The sequence below is a fragment of the Mauremys mutica genome, chromosome 16, assembly GCF_020497125.1.
Source record: "Mauremys mutica isolate MM-2020 ecotype Southern chromosome 16, ASM2049712v1, whole genome shotgun sequence".
Lineage (NCBI taxonomy): Eukaryota > Metazoa > Chordata > Testudines > Geoemydidae > Mauremys > Mauremys mutica.
In genome coordinates, this window is record NC_059087.1 from 3,389,096 (window position 1) to 3,409,570 (window position 20,475).

General features: G+C 51.6%; 1 protein-coding gene across 5 annotated transcripts in view; it reads right to left on the minus strand.

Annotated features, from left to right (window-relative positions):
* The window catches only part of SGSM1 (small G protein signaling modulator 1), a 78,811-nt gene that overhangs the window by 33,830 nt on the left and 24,506 nt on the right, over window positions 1-20,475 (minus strand). For all 5 annotated transcript variants that reach the window (XM_044990554.1, XM_044990553.1, XM_044990552.1 and 2 more), the window contains exon 3: window positions 16,914-16,989. In XM_044990554.1, the coding sequence (XP_044846489.1) occupies window positions 16,914-16,977 (64 nt within the window). In that variant the 5' untranslated portion in view covers window positions 16,978-16,989. The remainder of the gene's footprint in view (window positions 1-16,913; window positions 16,990-20,475) is intronic.

The following is a 20,475-nucleotide window of genomic DNA, read 5'->3' on the forward strand; positions in this document are numbered from 1 at the left end:
AAACAAACTGGCCTGGCCCACCAGGGGCTTTCCCTGCACAAGGGGTGGACCGGCTTTGAGAACCACTGGATCAGACAATCTCTCGAGGTCCCTCCAGCCCTGCATTTCTATGATTGCAAGGCTTAAGATAACACAGACACCATCCATAGGCAAGAAAGCAACAGGGAGAGGAGCCGCACTGAAATAGAAAGCTAGCCGCTGGGATTGTGACTCTTTGGAGCATCTCAGACACGTTTCTTCCTGAAAACATCTTCACCCTTTATTCCTGCAGCCCTTTGCTCTCAAATGCTAGAGCCAGCTGTGCTCGCTGAGAAAACAAGTTATTGCTAGCAGGCCTGGGGCCACATTCTGCTCTCTACAGTACTCATGCAACCTCGCTAATTTCAATGGCGTTGTTCTCTAGTGAGGAGAGTTGGGCTCGTGGCATGGAAGCTGTGGCAAAGCCAGGACGGGCAGAAATGCCTGTACCTTGAAATCAGTCACGTTAAGATCCACGAGACTAAATAGTGTTGATTCGTTAAGACACAGAAAATAAGTGCCTGTCCCCTGTATTACCCCAGTGATGTGTCTGGCTACACCTCCTACCTGAATGCATTCCAGAGTGCTCTGAGTGAATGCTTTGATTATAGGTAAGGCTGCATGTCTGTCATGGAGGTCACGGAGTCTGTGACTTTCCGTAACCTCTGTGACTTCTGAAGTGGCTGGTGCAGCTGGCTCAGGCCGGCTGGGCAGCCCCTGGGCCAACAGCAGCAGCTTGGGTGGGGGGGGGGGGCTATGAGCTGGGGGAGGGGGTTGGGGTGCAGGGCAACGCTTACCTTGGGGAGGGGGGTCCCTGGCTCCCACTGGCATGTCCCTGCAGCTCCTAGGCAGAGGGGCCAGGGGTCTCTGTGCACCTCCCCCGCAGCGCCCATTGGCTGCAGTTCCTGGCCAATGGGAGCTGCGGAGCCAGAGCTTGTGGTAAGAACAGCGGGCGGAGCCCCCTTGGCCGCCCGTCACCCTAGGAGCTTCAGGGACATGCCGGTCGGAACCCGCCAGCCATGCCAACCCTCCCCCGCCCAGCACCAGCAGGGTCCCGGACAGCATGCTGCCACCCTCTGCCCCACCCACCAGCACCAGTGAGGCCCCCACGCCGCCCCCCCCGAGCACCCACTGCCCCCAGCCCAAGTTTTAGTCAGGGGTGTATAGTAAAAGTCATGGACAGGTCACAGGCTGTGAATTTTTATTTACTGCCTGTGTCCTGTCCATGACTTTTACTAAAAAAACATGACTAAAACATAGCCTTAATTATAGGCCAACAGCTGGGGAGAACTGGGAAATTTCTGATATATTTTTATGAAAAATAGAGGTGACTGGGTTTCCCCTCTCACCTTGTATTGTTACCCCTTGGGAGGGAGGGGGTTAATTTTTCTTGAAACCAGACTAGCAATGCAGCAACTGAGGGGAAGTCAACTGAAGCATGAACCAGCTACTAGAAAGTGAATCATGGGGAGGGTGCGGTAACGAGGCTGCAGAAGTACCAGCCCTTGGGGGCACCGGCTCGTTTTGACAGGGTTCAAGTGGGGAGCAGACGAAGAACTGAGACGCGTAGGAAGTGGCAGCTGGGAGGTCTCTCTCGCTGGAACCAGGAACTGACACTGACCAGAGGGTGTGAAGGACTCTGGAACCTGCCAATGTGTTCATGAGGGAGATGGATCACCCCGGGTAAGCCAGGCATTCATACAAACTGTGCATGGTTTCCAAGGTAGGCTTTTGTTCTAAACAAACACCTCGCTTTCTGAAGGCTGGCGGGTCACCGGCGTGCCCTGGCATCGCCCCAGAGAGAGAACAGGACGCCAGGTGCTGAACTAAGCTCAGGCTCGCAAAGGTGATCAGGGAGTGGCAGGAGGAAATTGAAGCTTAAATCCCTGGTCTGGCGGGATGGAACAGGTGCCCACCCTGAGAAACGTGGCGGCTACTGTGGGGTGCCCCTAGGAGGTCACAAAGTGGTCAACGGTGCAGTTACTTCAGGCACCGTGACAGGGTCAACAGCTGAAAAGTGCAGCCAACCCACTGGACAATACCCAAGCCCATTCAGTGTCCCTGGCCCTGGCTGCATTGCTAGCAGCTGGCTGGGTTCCCTGCAAGCAAGCAGAGCGTTTCTTCATGTTCAACGGGGGGTTGCTTCCAGCTCTCCAGTTACCCAGGTCACCATTACCGATAACGTGCCGGACTCTACACAGATGCAGATGTTTATACAGAGAAACATTTATGGCTCTCATCATCTTTTATGTGAGAGTCTCACATGAAACAACACGTTTGGATTTGCACCAGTTACAGCAGTGCACTGGAATGAGCTGGCTAGTGTCCATCACCGCTGCCCTCCACTGGACAGAGTCAGAACTGCTTAGCTAAGTGTCATGGGCACCGCAGGGCATACAGCTAACCGGGTACTCGTCTTTGGCCCCAGTGGTGTTTTTGGAGCAGGAGACCAGAGTTCCAGCCCTGCTCCCGCTGTGAAGTTCTCAGTGGCCAGCTCTCACGGACAATTCGTGAACTCCTCGGCGCTTACAGGTGTCTTACAATATGCGCAAGAGACACACGGAAACTGAAGGATTTCCACAGTAATACAGCAAATTGGGCAGTTTTCTAAATACAAATCACAGTTCTCTGAGCTAAGTTGGTTCCTATAGTCTACAGGTAGGAGAGACTCTAAATATGTGGACCCCAGTAAGGCCACATTGGGTTATTAATTCAATTGGAATGAAGTGGCCTTCTCCCCAGCTTTAGTGACTCACTTTACCAAGGCAACTAGTGACTTGTATTGCAGCAGCTGGTGCACAGCCCTAACTTCTCCAGGCCAACCGCACGTAACACGTGCATGTTCTGTTTTGCTGGAAGGGGATTGTTATACACCAAACAAAGCCCCCAGAGAGAGCCAAGGAGAACCTGCCAGTTCCTGCAGCATGCCAAGTGACGGAGGGCACCCCATGAAGTGGTGCACAGCCCTCATGTTGACCCCTGGCAAAGGGGCAAATTAATCCACAGCGACAACTCAGAGAACAATGCACCTGGGCACTGATTTCACTGGCAATTTACCTGTTTGAGCCTCTAGGGATGGGGGAAATCAGGATAGATGGCTGGTGTCAAACAAAAAACTTACTCAGTAAGCTGATCAGACTGCTGGAAAATTACACAACCCCACCATTCTACAAGCTAGTGATCTGGGTGCGGCTGGGACAAGCTTTCTGGCAGACACACACAGTTCCTTCTCTCCAGGACACACAACAGAACCAGCCGCACTAGGGATATTCTGCACCAGCTAAGCAGACGCATTGTGTGCTTCCTGTGTTTGTAAAAGTGGTGGGGTTTTTTGAATGGCTGAGCAAGTCTATGCAGACACGCAAGGCGTTTCACGCCGACCTGTCATTGTCAGCTCCCAGGTGGCTCCCAGGGCCGTGAAAGGAGGTGTCACGTTATCTCAGCCTTGCTTAGCACTACATCTGAGCTCACCACACGGTGTAAGCAGGGAGTTTTCAGCTGTGCGGGTGTGTGATGTCCTGTCAGTCCTGATCTGACTGAACAGATAAAAGCACCAGACAGGAGACCAGCCTAGGCCCGTTCACTCGAGAGATCCACTCAGAGCAGCTAGCTGGATTTCTGAGATTTCAGTAACGCACCGTCTGAATTGTCCTTAAGTGCAGACGGCACAGACTGAGCTGGGAGGGATCCCCTGGCTGCCTCCAAGGGAACACGGCGCTAACACACACGCAGCTGGCCTGCATCAGCTGCCTCCGGCTCACAGGGCTAGAAAACTGCAGTGGAGCCATTTGGGCTCGGGCTGGAGCCCGGGCTCTGGGACTCTCCCCATCGTGAGTCCCAGAGCCCAGGCTCCAGGTCGAGCAGGAATGTCTACACCGCAGCTGTATAGCCTTGCAGCCCAAGCCAGCTGCGCCGGGTGTTTTATGGCCGTGTAGACAGACCCTAAGGACAAGCTGCAGTTTGACTGCAGGGTAATTGCTTCAAAATAAGACGGCTTGTGTTATTGGCTTTGGGATCTAGAAGATCTACAGGGCTGTAAAACCTTGCCAGTTTCCCTGGCATTCATCTGCACATGCCGGGCGGCTCCCTACATGCAGGACAGTTACCCACAACTGGCCCTGCAGTGCCGTGCCCACCACCTGTCTTCATTGTTTTAGTCCCTGTTTCATTTTCCTGGGCACTTCACACAACAGGGAAGAGAAAAAAACCTCTGCAAAAAGCCCACGCCCCCTTGTGGCCTCAGGGTGGGCCTGCAAGTGGACCCTTGCCTCAGTCCCCCCTTCAAGGGGCTTTTTAAATAAACTCCACCCCGGCTTTCATGAGTCCAGTGACTACAGCCCTCCTGATTTTATTCACATGAAGTTCACAAATTAATACAAACATCTTCCAGCCTAGCTCTATGCTTCCCCCCTCCTCCCCGAGAGCTGTCTCTCCCTGAGCATCCATCCCCCACCAACCCCCACAGCTTCCTGCTGCCGTTTCGAGGGGAATCGGGTGGTCCAAGCGCAGGTGGGCCTCCTTAGGAACTGAGGCTGGCTGGCCCCACGCCTGCCACAGCCTGTTACAGGCTGTACGAAGACCCTGCAGCTGTTATGGTTCAGTTCAGCGTGTGTCTGTTGGCCCACTCCCGGCAAGTGTCACAGCTGTGAGGGAGGGGGCAGGGGCCTGGCAAAGGGAGATCAGAGTGCGCCACATGACATGCTTCAGGCCACATGGCATAAGGCCCAGAGGCAGGAAGCAGATCCCAGAGCTGGGACGATGTCTCCAACACGGCACTTCACTGCTTGCTCCTGGCTCAGATCACCCTGCAGCCAGGGGCGGCTCTAGCAATTTGGCCGCCCCAAGCAGTCATGCCTGGGAGGCGCCCCCGAGCCGCGGGAGCAGCGGACCTCCTGTGGGCATGACTGCGGAGGGTCCGCTGGTCGCGCGGCTCGGCTGGACCTCCCGCAGCTGCGGGCGGTTCGCTGGTCCGGCGGCTCCGGTTGAGCTGCCGCAGGCATGCCTGCGGGAGGTCGAGCCGAGCCGCGGGACGAGCGCCCCCTCCGCAGTCATGCCTGCGGCAGGTCCACTGCTCCCGGGGCTCCGGTGGACCTCCCGCAGGCATGACTGCGGCAGGTCCGCCGGACCAGCCTGCCGCCCCCCCGGGAAAGGGCCGCCCCAGGCGGGTGCTTGCCCCGCTGGGCTCTGGAGCCGGCCCTGCCTGCAGCTCTATGCAGGTACCAAGTGACCTACCAGTGACACACAGAGATGCAGGTAACTGCTACCAGTGACTTCATGTGACAGGCTGGAGCCAGGGACAAATCTCCTTGGAAATGTGAAGTAACCGCAGACCAAACGGATCAGGCTGCTGGGGCTGGGAGTTCCAAAGCAGCCGATGGGAGCTGAGCTCCTGGCCCCTTTGCACTGTTCAGAGCTGGGTCCCCCGGAAGTCTCTTGCAGTGCACTACGGTGTTATTGGTCTTGCAAACTTCTGGCCAATGTTTCATAATTTTACGTGCCAGAAGCCTACACTCCACTGACGGCCTATATCACACACAGGCATCCGGACACCTTTATATGGAACTCCAGCTACAGGCACCTTTGTAAGCCCCCACCAGAACGCACAGCTTGAAAGCGACCAGACTAGCATCTGAGTCACACGTGCTCCGAAGACAATGACTGGAACTGCAGGGGGGCGTCTCCGATCATCATCATCGTAACAGCCCTTTGGAAACTCAGGGCAAACCCCCATCCCAGCTGAAACCAAGAGGATAAGTTAGCCCTTGTGGGCGCATGCGGCTCTGCGGGAGGAGACTGCTCCTCGCAAAGAGGGGATCTGGCCCCGCTTCCTTCGCTACCCCACCAAAGGGGACAGAAATGCGACTCCTCGAGACCGGCACCACGCAGTCACCCAGTGCTCTCTGCATGGGTCCCCCAGCATCCGGCCCCCAGTGCTCCTCGCATGCCATCGACGGCTCCCAGCATTCGCCAGCACTTCTTTCACTTATTCTCTCCTTGCTCTCTGAAGCAGAGTAGCTTCCATTTCAGATGCCAGCCCGGCTGCGCTCCACCGCTCCCCACGAGCAGCTGGGCACGCAAAGTGCCGCAGAGAGCAAATTAGCAACATCGGCTCCCTACTGCTTCCAGCTCTGGCAAGTCACTCGTCGGCCAATCAGTCACGCCGCCAATCAGCTCCTTAGCGGGCCCGGCCCAGCTTCACGCCTGATGCCAAGAGCTCAAGGGAACAGGCACCAATCAGATGTGGGGAAATGGTGCGTCCGCTTGGCAGGAACAGAGCAGTGGACGCTCTCACACCAAGGAGAATTACAGACAAACCTGGCAGGCGTGCCACCGGGAAGGCAGCCAGGAGTGATTTCCACCTCCTCATAGTACGGGGTGTTTTTATATAGAAGAGATCTGTCGGGGTGGGGTGGGGAGGTCTGTCTATGTGTCAATAGTTTGTTAATAGGTAACATGCCAATAGATGGAGCTCCTGGACACACCCACGATGTACCTGGTCCTGTGGGGCTGTAAGCACACGTCCACTCCTCCTCCCTAGGGAGCCCTCTCGTGCCTGGACGCAGCATTGCAAGGGACTGTCTCAGGTGCCCCGTCCCGTGTTCTCCCTCGGACCTGCAACAGCCTCTCAGCCTGCGTCTCCTCCCGATTCCTTCCCTGGCTGTTTTGTGGCTCAGCTCCCCAGTCCGAACCCCTTCCGGGGTAGCACAACCCAGGCCAAACACGTCTTCAAACAAATGCGGCTTCTGCCCGGCTCAGGCTTCACCACAGCTCCCTCGTTGGCCCTACCTCAGGGCTTCCCCCCAGGAGCCTATCCTGCCCCTGTAGTGTGCTGCCCCGGTTATATCCTGCCTGTTAAACCACAGCCCAGGGCTTCTCTCTGCCAGAGAGACCTGCCTCCCCAACTGAGCTCCCTTGGTCTATTTATAAGGCCTAGCTCCGCCTCCTCTGGCCAAGAGGCAGTTAATCACCCGCCAAGGGCCAGGCAGGAGTAACTGTGGTTCTGTCCCTTGCTTGCCCCATCACAGGGACCAATAACATGCCCAGTATCCGCACACTGCAAATAGTCTCCGGCGCACAGCGCTTTCACCTCTGGCCTGTGCTGAACCCTTCTGGAGTGGCCCACCCTCAGCTTGCACAATAGGGATGCAAAGCTTTGGGGTTGCTGAGGACTCTTCCCCTCATGGCTGTTCCAGTGGCCCCGTTGACCAGCCCCCACATCCCCACAAGAGAAAGTCTCTCTGGCATCACCAGCTCTGCATGTCCAGCAGGCTGAGAACATGGTCAAACAGGAGCCATTGTTGCTACGGGTGAGACAGTGTCCTCGTCACTGAAACGGGCTCCTTTTCCCATTGATAGGGAACAGGCTTCACTGAAGACGAGGATTTTAAAGAACAAAACACCTTCTCAGTCTTTTAATATCACTGCTGCCGACGCTCATAATTTCATTGCAAATCCTGTGGTATTTGCTGTTTTTCATGAAGCCCCAGCTCCTGGAATCACAAAATGGCGTGAGAATCTCCGCTGTCATTGTGGGGGAAAAGGTTTTACCCTTATGGGTATGAAGGAAAGCTTGAAAATGTGACCCGAGTGCACTCGAAAGGTTCAAAAAGCAGAACTAACAAAACAAAACATTTTTTAAAAGTCTTGTGATGTTTTGGGCCTGGATCATGATTTCTGAATGCTTGGGGTTGGTGTTACTGTATTCAGCTAAATAGCTGAAAATAACTCTCCTTACAGCTCTCTCTCACACACACGTGTGCACACACACACTTTAAATGAAGTTTCGCGATAAGTACATGTAAAAGTATATTATAAACTACAATCTCCATCCACCCCCAGAATATAATCTGCAACAAAACACACACACACGTTTTGCCTATAAATGCTCAAATATTGGGCTAGCTTTTATTCCTGGTGAAATGTTACGAGGGAGTTATACCAGGTGGGAATCTGGCCTGGGATGTTTACATTTACTCTGAACAGCTGAGCAATTTTAATGTCTTCATACTAAACATGGAATCTGACCACAACCACAAGAACTATTTACACACAGGACAGCCATTAGGAACGAAATAAGCCCTAGTATCATTGAGGACTCATTTTAGCTTTTGAAGGGAGCGTGGGACTTGACAGGTGTCAACATAGATTTATCTTCCCCAAACCTTGCAGCTCCGTAATTGGTAAAACTGGGCTGCTGGGATCAGCTGCCCTTTTCCGTCACCCAGAGGCTTCATTAATGGGGATTTAAGTAAGAGAAGGAATAGGACGGCTCAGATCACGAAGGCCAATCTGAGAGCCCTGCAGAGGGAAAAGAGCAGCGCCACATGAAAGGCATTTTGCTGATTATGAAGACAGTCTTCTTTATAAAGCCGCCTCCTACCACTGCACTCAGGGAACCGCACAGAACTGAAATTGAAATTGCAACAACAGACGGATGATATGCTGTGAATACCCAGAAGCCACTGGCATCATTAAGGTAGCCAATGAGCCCTGCGCTCCTTGCCTGGATGCCTCAGCTCTGTGGTGCAGAATGTTATAAATAGTTCCTGGCCGTGACGCCTCGCACTGTACCGAAAAGCAGCGAGTGAGTCACACCTGGAAGTTCTGCTCTTTCAGAGCCCCACTCTGCTAACAATGTGTTCAGATACATTGGACTGGAACAACCCACCTGCCTGGCATCCTGGAGAGTGGGAGAAGGGGAACGAACAGACCCCATTGCTTTCAGAAGCTAGAGATGGAGGTTGGGCCGTTGCCTCTCTTTTTGTTTTTGTTTCTATAGATAGCAAAATCTGTAGGAAAATCTCCATTCAGTGGTGACAGCCACAATGCAGGAATCTGAGCATTGTATGTGCTTAGCAGGACCATGATGATGCCCTAAGGAACATGACAATAAGCAGCTTATGTAAGATACACTCTGCCCCCACAACTCCGCCACAGCCCCCTACTTTTCTAGCCCTGGGCTTCCACATAGCTCTGTATTTCAACTTGACCTTCCGCATCCTCTATTATTCTATTCCTAGCATCCCCCAAAATCTGTGCCAATGGACCTCAGCCCTGACCCACAGCACCCCGTTACTCCTTTCCTGGGCTCCCTGCACACAGCTCCACCAATGCACCTCGGTAATGGCCTCCTGCATCCCCTGCCCTGATGCTGTTCTAGCCACACAATCTTGTCCCAACAGCTTTGGCTAAAGACCTCAATTCTGACCCAGTGGTGTCAAATTCCGCATGGCCTTTCTCCCATGAATGAGACATTAGAAGTGGCTGCACGGCTGATGGCCTGGCAGCTCCCTGGCCGAGTTTTGCTTTCCTGGCAAGATTAGGCTGCACTGGAGCTGGTCTTCAGAGGGAACCTTGTCTCCCCAGACACTCTGGCTTTGATTTCCATGGGTGCTGAGTCACCTCAGAGTCCACTAACATTGACTGGAGCCGAGGGTGTTCTGCTCAGCACTTCTGAACCTCTGGCCCCGTTTCCCTGGGGCGAGTGCTCTCCTTGGTTTGCAATCGTGCCAGTGGTCAGAAGAATGCAGTACCATCTCAGTGGGTTCCAGTGCGAAAAAGGAGAGCTAAGTTGCTAAGATAACCACTGGCCTAAGCCTCCCCTGGTTTGGCACCCGACGCCCAGCATTGCACAAGCAGCTTCCCACAAAGCAACGTCTCCGAAAGTAAGAGCTCGTCTTTTTCCTATCATTATCCTCTGGGCATCCCATGCTAACCAGGCTGACACTCAGCTGGTTTATAAACCACATCAGACTGTGCACTGGCTGTCTCAAGGATTCCCACACAAGTTGTGCTCAGGTTAAAAGCAAAATGCTGTTCCCACCCACCCCCCTGACAGTCCCACAAATTCACCCTGGGATCTGACAGCCAAGCTGGGTTTTTTCCATCCTGTGCATCATCAGTAGTGGCAACGGCTCTGCAAAGCAAGTTATTTCCTTGGTGACATCCAGACCCCACCAGTGCAAAGGTGCAAGTGATTGGAACTCAGTAAACAATCCTCCAGAAGATGCACCAACTGGAAGAGACTCTGCAGCTCACAATCTCAGCTGGGTTGGCTGCCCAGGGGAGTTAGCAGATCTCACTCTGAATGAGCTCAGCAAGCCAGCCAACCCCCACCCCCATTCTCAGCTGCTCCTGCTGAACAACACAGCTGAAGATGAATAGCATGGGGCGAAGGGGGTGGTGATTTCTGCATCCCCTGAGTTAGAGGCACAGTTTCTCTAGGTTACGGTGTGTTGAAGAGCTACCTAGGGGCCCTACATCAGACATTCTCCAGTGGGGAGAGCCAAGAATCGAGCTACGGAGCAGGCCAGTTCAGTTCAAGAAACTAATTCCCCGAGAAACCATGTTTCAATGATTTTTGTCCTTAAAACCCAAGTAGTTTCCTTAGGACCCAGCTACCAGACCCACCTTCCTCTCTGCAAGAACCCGAAGAGTTCGGACCGTCTGAGCAGCAGCCTAGGACACTGAATGTCATTCCAATCTGGCAGTGGCTTTCCCGGCTCCCCTCACTCCAGAGGATAAACCGCCCCCCTGCAGGGAATGTTGGGCCTGGGGCAGGGACTGCAGGGCAGGCTGGCTGTCAGGTCAGGAGAAGCGTGACAGCAAACAGTTTTGAAACTTGGATGAAGCCGATGTGCCGCTTTCCTAGCACTTCAGAGCAGAATCATAGGAGTGGAAGGGATCTTGAGAGGTCATCTCGTCCAGTCCCCTGTACCAAGGCAGGATTCGGTATTATCTAGACCGGTGGTTTCCCAACCAGTCGATTGCGATCTCTGGCAGCCCAGCCAGGCAGCCACTAACACAGGCTCCCTGCCTGCCCCAGACCCACACCACTCCCAGAAGTGGCCAGCACAGCCCCGCAGCCAGGGGTCTCCCGCCGCACGCTGCTCCTGCCGGCAAGCATCACCCCCACAGCTCCCATTGGCTGGGAAAGGGGAGCTGTGGCCAATGGGAGCTGCAGAGGTGACGCTTGCAGAAAGGGGCAGCCCGCAGAGCCACGTGCCCCCTGCCCTCCCCCGGGGGCTGCAGGAGCGCGCTGGCCCCTTCTGGGAGCAGCATGGGCCTGGGATAGGTAGGGAGCCTGCCTTAGCGGCATCACACTGCACCACCGACCAGGAGCCGCCGGAGGTAAGTGCTGCCTGGCGGAAGGTCACACCCCAACCCCAAGCCCTGAGCCCCATCCCAGAGCCAGCACCCTGTACCCCTTCCTGCACCCCAATACTCTGCCCCAGGCTCAGCCCAGAGCCCCCTCCTGCAACCAAACTCCCTCCCAGAGCTTGCACCCCTCAACCTCTCCTGCACCCCAACTCCCTGCCCCAGGCTCAGCCCAGAGCCCCCTCCCACACTGCTAGGGTGACCAGATGTCCCAATTTTATAGGGACAGTCCCGATATTTGGGGCTTTGTCTTATGTAGGTGCCTATTACCCCCCATCCCATCCCAATTTTTCACACTTGCTGTCTAGTCACCCTACACACTGAGAACTTCTCAGCCCCAGCCCAGAGCCTGCACCCCCTCCCGATCCCCAACCTCCTACCCCAGCCCGGTGAATGTGAGGGAGGGAGAGTGAGTGGCAGAGAGAGGCGGGGATGGAGTGAGTGGGGCGGGACTTTGGGGACAGGGTGGGGTAGATCCTAGGTTGCCCTAAAATTCAAAAAGTGATCTTGGGCGTAAAAAGGTTGGAGACCACTGATCTTGACCATCCCTGACAGGTGTTTGTTTGACAAGTTGCCATTTCAAAATTTTTTGCAGAACAAAATATTCCAAAGACTTTTCATATGGAAGTGTAAAAACATTTTGTCCAGGCATACCCAATAAAATGTTTCATCATTCCTGATATCAACATGTTTTGGTTTGTTGAAATGACTTAGACGCTTCATTTCGAGTCAGCTGAACATTAAACTGCATCTTCCCATTGTGGCACATTGCCTCATGGGAACTGTAGTTCGGGAGCCTGATGCCCTATTCTGCCCTATGGGCCAGGCTCCGAGCCCATTTCACATCTCCCATGATGCATCCCTAATCATGTGATTACCATTATATACCATACAGCGGTCAGAGGGGAGTCAGTGTTGCATTATTGGTGATGTAGTCCTCCAGGGAGCCTGGCCTATAGAAGATGAGGGCTACAAACTACAACTCCCATGAGGAAATGCACTGCTAGGGAAATGCAATGTAATGTTTGGTTGAACTGATTCAAAACAAAATGTTTCAGGTCAATTCAAGAAAAAAAAAACCCATACATTCCAATTTGGGTCAAACCAATCTGAAACAAAATATTTGCTTTGATTTTCCTCAAAAATTTAGATTCTGTGAAAACTGCTTTTCCACTGGAAAATTATTCCAACGGAAAATTTCCAGCCGCATCTGCTATTCAGTCTACAGGGCTGTCGATCTGGTTCTCCACTCAGCCTGCGTCCCTGTCTGGAGCCCTGTGTTTAAGGTCCTTGCATTCCCTTTCTGGTTTTGCAATTCTTTCTTTGTCCCACCTAATTAACTGAACCTTGTTCTTCTGTAGCACTTCCCCCTCCCTAGTTTTGGCTGAATTAGCTACTTGCCTCTGGGAAGTCTCCACCCATCTCTACAGGGATCAAGTGCATTGGTTCCCTGTTTGGTGGCCTCCTCTGCATCCCTGGTTCTGCCCTATGACTCACACCCTACCTATTCTCTCATTCTTTGTCCTCTGTAATTGATTTTGTGGCTCAGGGCTCCTCCCCTCATGTGAGGGAATGGGCCTTTCAGTGCCCTGGCAGGCCTCTCCCAATGACTCGGACATAGGCCAGCAACTTTCATCACCAGTAATAAATTCAATTCCGGCCCAGTCCGGACTGGGCACTGCTGAACAAAGCTCCCACTGACTGCAAACCACAGAATGTTTAGAGGCCTGTTTCTGTGACGCATTTGTGATCAGGCACAATCCCACTGAATTCCCAGGGTTTCGTTAGTCAGAGGTAAGGGTGGAACAGGTGAATGGCCTACGATGATTTGATGATAATCTGCTTAACTGTGAGAGAGAGAAACGCAGAGCTTGCAGCCGAGGCCAAAAGAGCCTGAGACGTGGGCTGAGCGACCAGTTTATTGATCAGACCCCACAGCTAGAGGTTGCTGCTACGCGGTGCTGGCTTCTCTGCACTAGGCACAGCGAAGCAGGTAGCCTGCTCTCACCAGCATGTGTTGCCATAGACACCGCTCCGGGAGTCCTGCGGCAGAGAGAGAGAATCAACCATGAAGGAGAAGAGCAGCATGAGTAGGCTGAAAATGCAGTTTCTTAAGGGTGGGTTAAGATGCCTTTTTAGTGGCTCTCTCTCCAAGAGACGCATGCTGCATGGAACAGGGATGGGGCAGCAGGGAGAAGGCAGTCAGACTCCCCGAGGCACTGCTGTGCACAGCTATAGTCAGAAGGGGAAACCCTGCTTCCCCAAAGAGCTGTGCTGCCTTTGTGTCTGTACCAAGGAATCCGAAACAGGAGAGCACCAGAACATCCTGCTCTGCACAGCACACCCAGTGGGCCAGCATAGAGATGGGGAAATCCCCACCCCTCCATACCCAGGGATGAGATACATACACATTACCAAACTATGCAAAGCCACACAGTCAGCGAGCACCAGCTTTGTGCAGTGGGCTTTGGCCTTGAGAACTGCCCTGCAGGATTTCCAGAGGGCTGTTCACACTGGTGCTGTCACATGGCACCGGGACCACCTGGCAGCCACAGGACACTGCTACAATGCCAGTATAAACAGGTGCCAATGCTACCGGGGGGGGGAGGGGAAGGGGGGCGGGAGCAGTTTCCAGAATAGTAATAATTCTGCTTTTAAATAAAGAAATGCCTCTAAAAAGGTGATTCCACATTCCCAGCAGATAGACGGAGGAAGGAAAATCCCATCTCACACGCCATCAGACGCGCTGGCAATTTGATAAGAGATTAGGAGCCCTGCAAAATAATCCAAATCCAGTGGACTATGCACCGACGGTGATAGAAACAGAGAGGACAAGGGCTAAGGCCTCTGTGCCAGTTTGAGAGTGGAACCAGGAACCCCTGAGAACAGAGGTATCTGACAAGATCCCCGATAGATTCAGCTATCATAACACAGGTCTCTGCTTTATATAGATCACTTGCAGGAAGAGAGTATAAATAGATTCAAAGCAGAGGAGTCTGGAGGAAGTTGCTACTGTGCGGTTCCGCTCCTAGGTCAGAGAAGGGCAGAGAGCCTATATTTCTTGCTCTTATGTTATCCAAGGCCAACGGCTGAGGTGAAGAGGTAGCGGAGGGTAGATGGGATTTTATCCAAAATATTGCAAAGCTTTTGGGGAACAGAGCTTTTGTGTGTTTGTTTGAAGGGTTTGCGAAGTTCAGATTCCACCCTGCTTAAAGAGGTGTGACTCCACTGGTTTTTGCTGAGTTGCACCCAAAGGGGCACTTTCCACTGTCCATCAGATTTCTGGGTCCCTGCCATGGCTGCTATCAGCACCACTCAATGGCCTGGACAATCCAAGAAGCTCCAGGACCTGCCTCCCAGACAGCCTTAACAGCACTGCCTCCCGGCATACACCGGTTTTCTATTAGCTCAGAGGGCGGGGCTTCAAAGGATGACTCCACCCCCAGGACTCCCACATGCTGCTGCTCCTCTTATGCCATTGGCTGGGCTACACTTCTGTCAAACAGCTTCTCTTAAAGGAGCCAACCATCTGAGACAGGAGCCAAGTATTCGCTGCCCCTGCCAGAGGCCCCACGGCCTTGGCATACCACGCTCTGCTGGAGGGGAAGTGCAGCCAGTTCAGACCTCCAGGGGTTGTCTAGAGAGGTCTCCCCCATGAACAGCTGTAGGCAGAACCGGCAGGAGTTGGTCCTCCAGCACCTAGAAGGGCTGGGAGCAGGCACAGGCCAATCAGAGCCCAGCAGGGCAGGTAAAGCCTGGCTGCTTCTCCTGCGGCCTGTTCTGGGTGGAGCCAGGGCAGGGCAGGAAGACTCTGGCTCACCTACCCTAACTCAAGGAAGCTGGCCCAGAAAGGGGCCTAACCTGGACAACACCGACCTTGGGTCTCTGAGGGACCAGTGTTTATACTAGGGACTTTACTGCCCAAGTGGCTAATCTGAGTTAAGATTTAATTTGTTTACAGTTATCTCCAGAGGGGATCCAGCCAGTTGGAGAACTGACCCGGCCAGAGCATTAGGCCACAGAGGCGGTAGCCCATGGCAGAGCCAGGATACAGGAGTGTCAGAGAGGAAGAGTCCCTGCAATGCCTCACCCTGACACAAGGGGTGTGTGTGCTGGGACAGCAGATGCACACCAGTACCCTCCAGTCCAGACATGTCATCTCTGCCCGCCTATCCTGGCAGGATCGCCCTTTGGTCCCTGTAGCCTGAGACCACCAGCTATTCCTGAATTCTCAGCAGAGAGAGGTTCCAGTCATAGGGTGACCCGATGTCCTGGTTTTATAGGGACTATCCCGATATTCAGGCGCCTATTTCCCCTCACCCCCGTCCTGATTTTTCACATCTGCTATCTGGTCACCCTATCCAGTCATAAGAGAAAGAACCATTAAACAGGGAAAAATAATGGGACGAGCCAATAGAAAAACACCCGGTTTTGCCTCTTGCATCCCAGAAGCTCATTTCTGATTAGCAGCAGCAACGCTGCTAGAACCACCCCAACATCCCCCTTGTCTTCCAAAGAAAGGACACTGCAGCAAATGTACTGACCTATCAGTAGAGTTATTTGATTTGAGGCAATCACCAAGAAACCTCTCCAGCCCAGAACTGCTGGCAAAGAGGGAGTCAGGCGTGCTCCGCTTAGTGAGCTTCCCAGCCACTGGCTACTGCAAGGGGCTATTAGTTCTGTCTGTGTGACCTGCACCCTGCTCATTAGTGGATGTCTGCAGCGTGACAATTTCCAGCCTGATTATTTTATCTCCCAAGCTGCATTTTGCCTGGTCGGCTTTGCACCATGCAGTTAGAATACAGACAGACCTGCAGTCATCCAAGGGGAAGGGTTAATGCACCAAAAACGAAGCAGCTTACTTCCACTGCTCTACTGGTATGTGCAGGGAAAAAAAAATCCCATTAGTAAGGATGCTCCTAAAATCCCTTAGAATTTCTGTTCCACAATTCCTGCTGCAAACTCACCTCCAGGCTCACATCTCACACCCTAGCCAAGCAAAATCTTTAGGGCACTTTTTCACACTTTGCCTGACTGTTCTTTTAACTGGCTGATTCCGGTACATGTTTTCCAAATGTCAAAACTGTCACTACACCTGGAAAAAGCCAGGTATTAATAGACTGAGTATAGAACCTTGTCAAAGACCAGATGCCGAAAACTGAACCAGCAGAGGAGGCTGGAGGCAGGTCTCCCATACAGTCTCACTAACACGATTTAAAAGGATTTAAAACCTTCACCACACATGCTCCCTGTTCCAACAGTCCCACCCCCACGCATACCATTTATAAACAGTAAGCAGGTGCTTGCCCCAAGCTCTGGCTCTTATTTACATATATTAATAGTCCATAACAGTAAAATATTCAAATACCATATAACGGGGCCTCTGTTCAATCCACTTATAAACAAATAAAAGACACTAAGTACTCCAGGACCTCGTCCGCCTGTCTTTTTTGTTTTGGTTTTTAAAACGACAGATGACATCCATGTCCTCCCCTCTTCTGATACCGCCAATCCATTTCACAGTCCCGGGGGGTAATTTTGTTGACAAAAGGATTCATTTCTTTGGACTGACACTCATTGGTCTTAGCACAAGGTGCCACAGAAGAACGGAGCTAAAATGGAAAGTTCTCAGGCCAGCACTATGCTGCGATGCAGCAACAACCCAACATGGAGACAGAGCTGTGCTGTCAACTTCTCAGAGACTGCTTCTTTTCTGCACCCTGACCTCGGAGACTTACCACAGAATGAGATGATGTGGCTACTGTCCTCATGCACAAACTTCCTTGTCACAGCTTCCTCCATAATCTGCTTCACCTGTCAAACAAGGAGATAGTTAGGAAAAAAACGTTGTACACAAGCAACATAACTGGGGCAGAACAAGAGAATTACAGACAGCTATACACTGGAGCAGGTCTGACATGTTCCATCCAGCAGAGGGAATCAGTGAACATCTGCTCAACATCTGCATGGGCCAGAATCGCAAGGCTCAGAAAGCACCAAGCTATTTAAGTGCTTGAGTTTAACACACAAAAGATCAGTAAGGAACTCTCTCTCTCTGCTGTCCTTCTTCTCTGATGGCCACTAGCAGGCCCTGTGGCCACACTCAGGTTGCGTGGTCTCGTGGGAAGCCACAATCCATTGGCCTGCTAGGCTCCACACAAGCCACTTGAAAGAGCAATGCTATAACAAAGGAGGCAAATGATTTTTGCTTCATTTATATTTTCTGAAAGACCTTAGACCAGGAAAAGAGAGCAGAAAATTAAATCCAGGAATTCAATGGCATTCAGTTAGAATCAATCAGGGTACTAAATCCAGCTTTAATACATTTATGGTATTTTTATGCACTCCTGTTTTATGTGCATTTGACAAATTTCCTGCAGCTGGCCTGAACAACCTGGAACTAGCCCATCAAGCCAGACGTCAGTGAATCAGCTCTCATCAAATGAGACTGGGACGATAATTTGCATAGCAATGTAATCAGTGCTGAGCCCTGAGTGACTGAGTCTCTATTGCCCGTGACATATTACTGGCATTCTGTTCAGTTCACTTCATTAAAGGGAACCTGTCAAGTAGGTTGGACATTAGGGGCAGGATATTAAAAAAGGAACCCATGTAATTATGAGCAGATTTTGAAGGCACAAAATGGGAGGTCAGATGTAAAAGTCAGACCTAAAATGTTACCCATGGTACAGTGCCAGGGGGGCAGATGAGCGACTGCAGCAGATCAAGGCACTGGCTTGTCCTAATGGCTCCAGAGGCTTTAAGCACTACTGATGTTGGCAGAACTAGAAAAGAAACAGCCCACACATTTAACCAAGGTCACGGCTCTTGAAGCTTTAACACAGCCACCTACTGCAGCACTCGTTCCCTCGAGAGCTCCGTCTCCTAAAGAGACCACCTTCACCAAGTGCCAACGTTACAAGAAAACCCCGTAGCTATCAATGTGTCTCAGAGCTAAAAGAGAAGATTCTTCAGGCCCGTCTCCAACACACACTGGGAGCCCTGATGTACAGAAATAAGCCATTGTGGAAAGTGATCATAAATGTATAAAATCAAGAAATAAGGCCAACACATCAGAGCACAGTCCGAAACAGAGAGTGTTGGCAGGTCTAGCTCCTACCCCTTTCTGAAGGGAATCTGTGCACACTGTGTTTCTTCTCAGCTTCCTGAGGCTGGAACGATGGAAGAGTAAACTTCAGGTCACTTTCTCTCTATGCTTTGCTTTTCCTAGGATTTCCCTGGAGGAACCTCTCTGTCCTAGACCCTAGACCAGCTTCTGCCTTGGTAGCAATGCCATGCAATAACCACAAAATTATAACTAAAGCATTTAATCTTTGTGGTCCTAGATTAGATAAAACCAATTTTTAAAAAATCTAATGTGTCTTTAAAAAATATTTTTCCCCTTCATGGCATCACTATTGAGCAAAATTAAGGTTGTTTGGACACTTTAGCTATGCATTTCCATACAGTAAGATGGTTGGATTTCTCTCAAGAATAAACTTAACTCTAAATTTCATGGGTTTATAACGCTTCGCTTGGGGATAATTACAACATTCCAGTCATGCTTCTTACCCTTAAAGTTCCTATTACACACACACACATACACACAGACACACACACCCCTTTTCACTACAGATTTGACAGATTGTTCATCTCCAACATCCCTGCAAGCACAAGAAGTGGATTTGATATAGGCTTCCAGAGGAGATGAAAATGGGGGAGGGGAGAGAAGTCTGACTCCACCTTAGGGCATATTCCTTTTTGTGAAATTCAAAATAATTATATGCCTTGCCCCACGTCCCAGAGCAGGGAGATTGTGGTCTTGTAAGGCTTGCCAGATGGGAGTCTTCATAGCAGAGAGCTGCTTATTTTCAATCTCCCTGCATTCAGACTCCACTCCCGGCCTCTACCAATTGGACTGCCGTTCTGTTGGACGTTTCCAAGCAGGTTTCTTTTTGTGACAACTTCCTTCTCCCCCTCCCTCTCCCCGTGTTCCCCAGGAGCTGGGTTCCTGTGGATGAGTAGGTGGTTTCTATGAAATGCAGTTACTCTTATCAGGAATCTAATAGGGAAGAGATTGAAAGGAGCCTCCAAACAGATGCTGCCCAGGTGTGTGCTCACACAGCGCAGGCTCAGCAGGGGTTCCCAGCCTCCTGCTGCTCACCTCTAGGGGATGAATGTTCGCAGACCCCAAGGTGACAAACCAAAACTCACAGATCTTTTCCTTCTAAACTGGAGGTGAACAAACAGCCGTTGAAGGTAAATAATCTGCCCCGACAAACAGGGCCTCGGGTTGTACAACTGTTAATAGCCCCGTGTCAGAGCCCTGGTCTCGGAATGCAGAGTGGGTCTATTCCCACTGAGGATCCTGATTCCCAAGTCCCTCCCCTTTCTCTGTCTCAGTTTTCCCCTCTGTTAAATGATGAGAAGTTGAACACAGACTTGCTTTACAGGGGTGCTGCAAGGCTTAATATTTGTCATGCGCTTTGAGACTCTTGCTTGGAAAACAACAGTGTGAACAATAATAAACAATGTGTTATTAATGAAATAGAAGCAACCCTGGCTGAATGGGCACTGACAGCTACCCACAGCCAGTCTCACGCTATAAGTCTTGGTATTCACTTTCCCTGTTGGTGGTTTGCCCTCCTGGCGTATCATTTCCTTGCAGTGGTGACATAATGTTGTCACACGGAGACCTCACTTGGGAGAGGCCAAACCCTGCCAGCTGATGCAGCCAACTAGAGGAACGGCTCTCACCGTGCATCCCCCAGCACCCTGGCTCCCACCAGGATACGCCTGGTGCACATGCCACAGTTTCACCCAGGGAACTCTAGGAAGGTGTGTCCCTGCCAAGTCAGTGATGAGCTCCCATATCTCTCTCTCAGCTCAGTGCAGCTCTGATTTATGCCCCCAGCTAGCATCAGTCGCCACAGCAGTCAATGAAGGTTCAGCTGGGTATCTGGCCCTTAAAGTCTGAAATTATTTCTTTTTAACAACTTCCAAGCCACAGATTTTCTCTCTTTCCAGTTTTTCTAAAGCATCTTGCTGTTCACTATTCAGTGTTATGACACGCAGTAAAATTCACTGTGTGGTGCTTATCGTGTGCATGAAATGTTCCACTTACAAGGATGCTTATCTCTAGGATGGTCTCTTAAGAAGCTTTTTTAAATTTTTATTTAAGATTTGACCGAAGAAAGCCTACATACACTAGGCACTTAATGATTACCATTTGGACAAATTAAACTCCTTCAGAAGAATTACCCAGGGTCAACTGTGCATAATTGTCAGCTTGACAGCGGG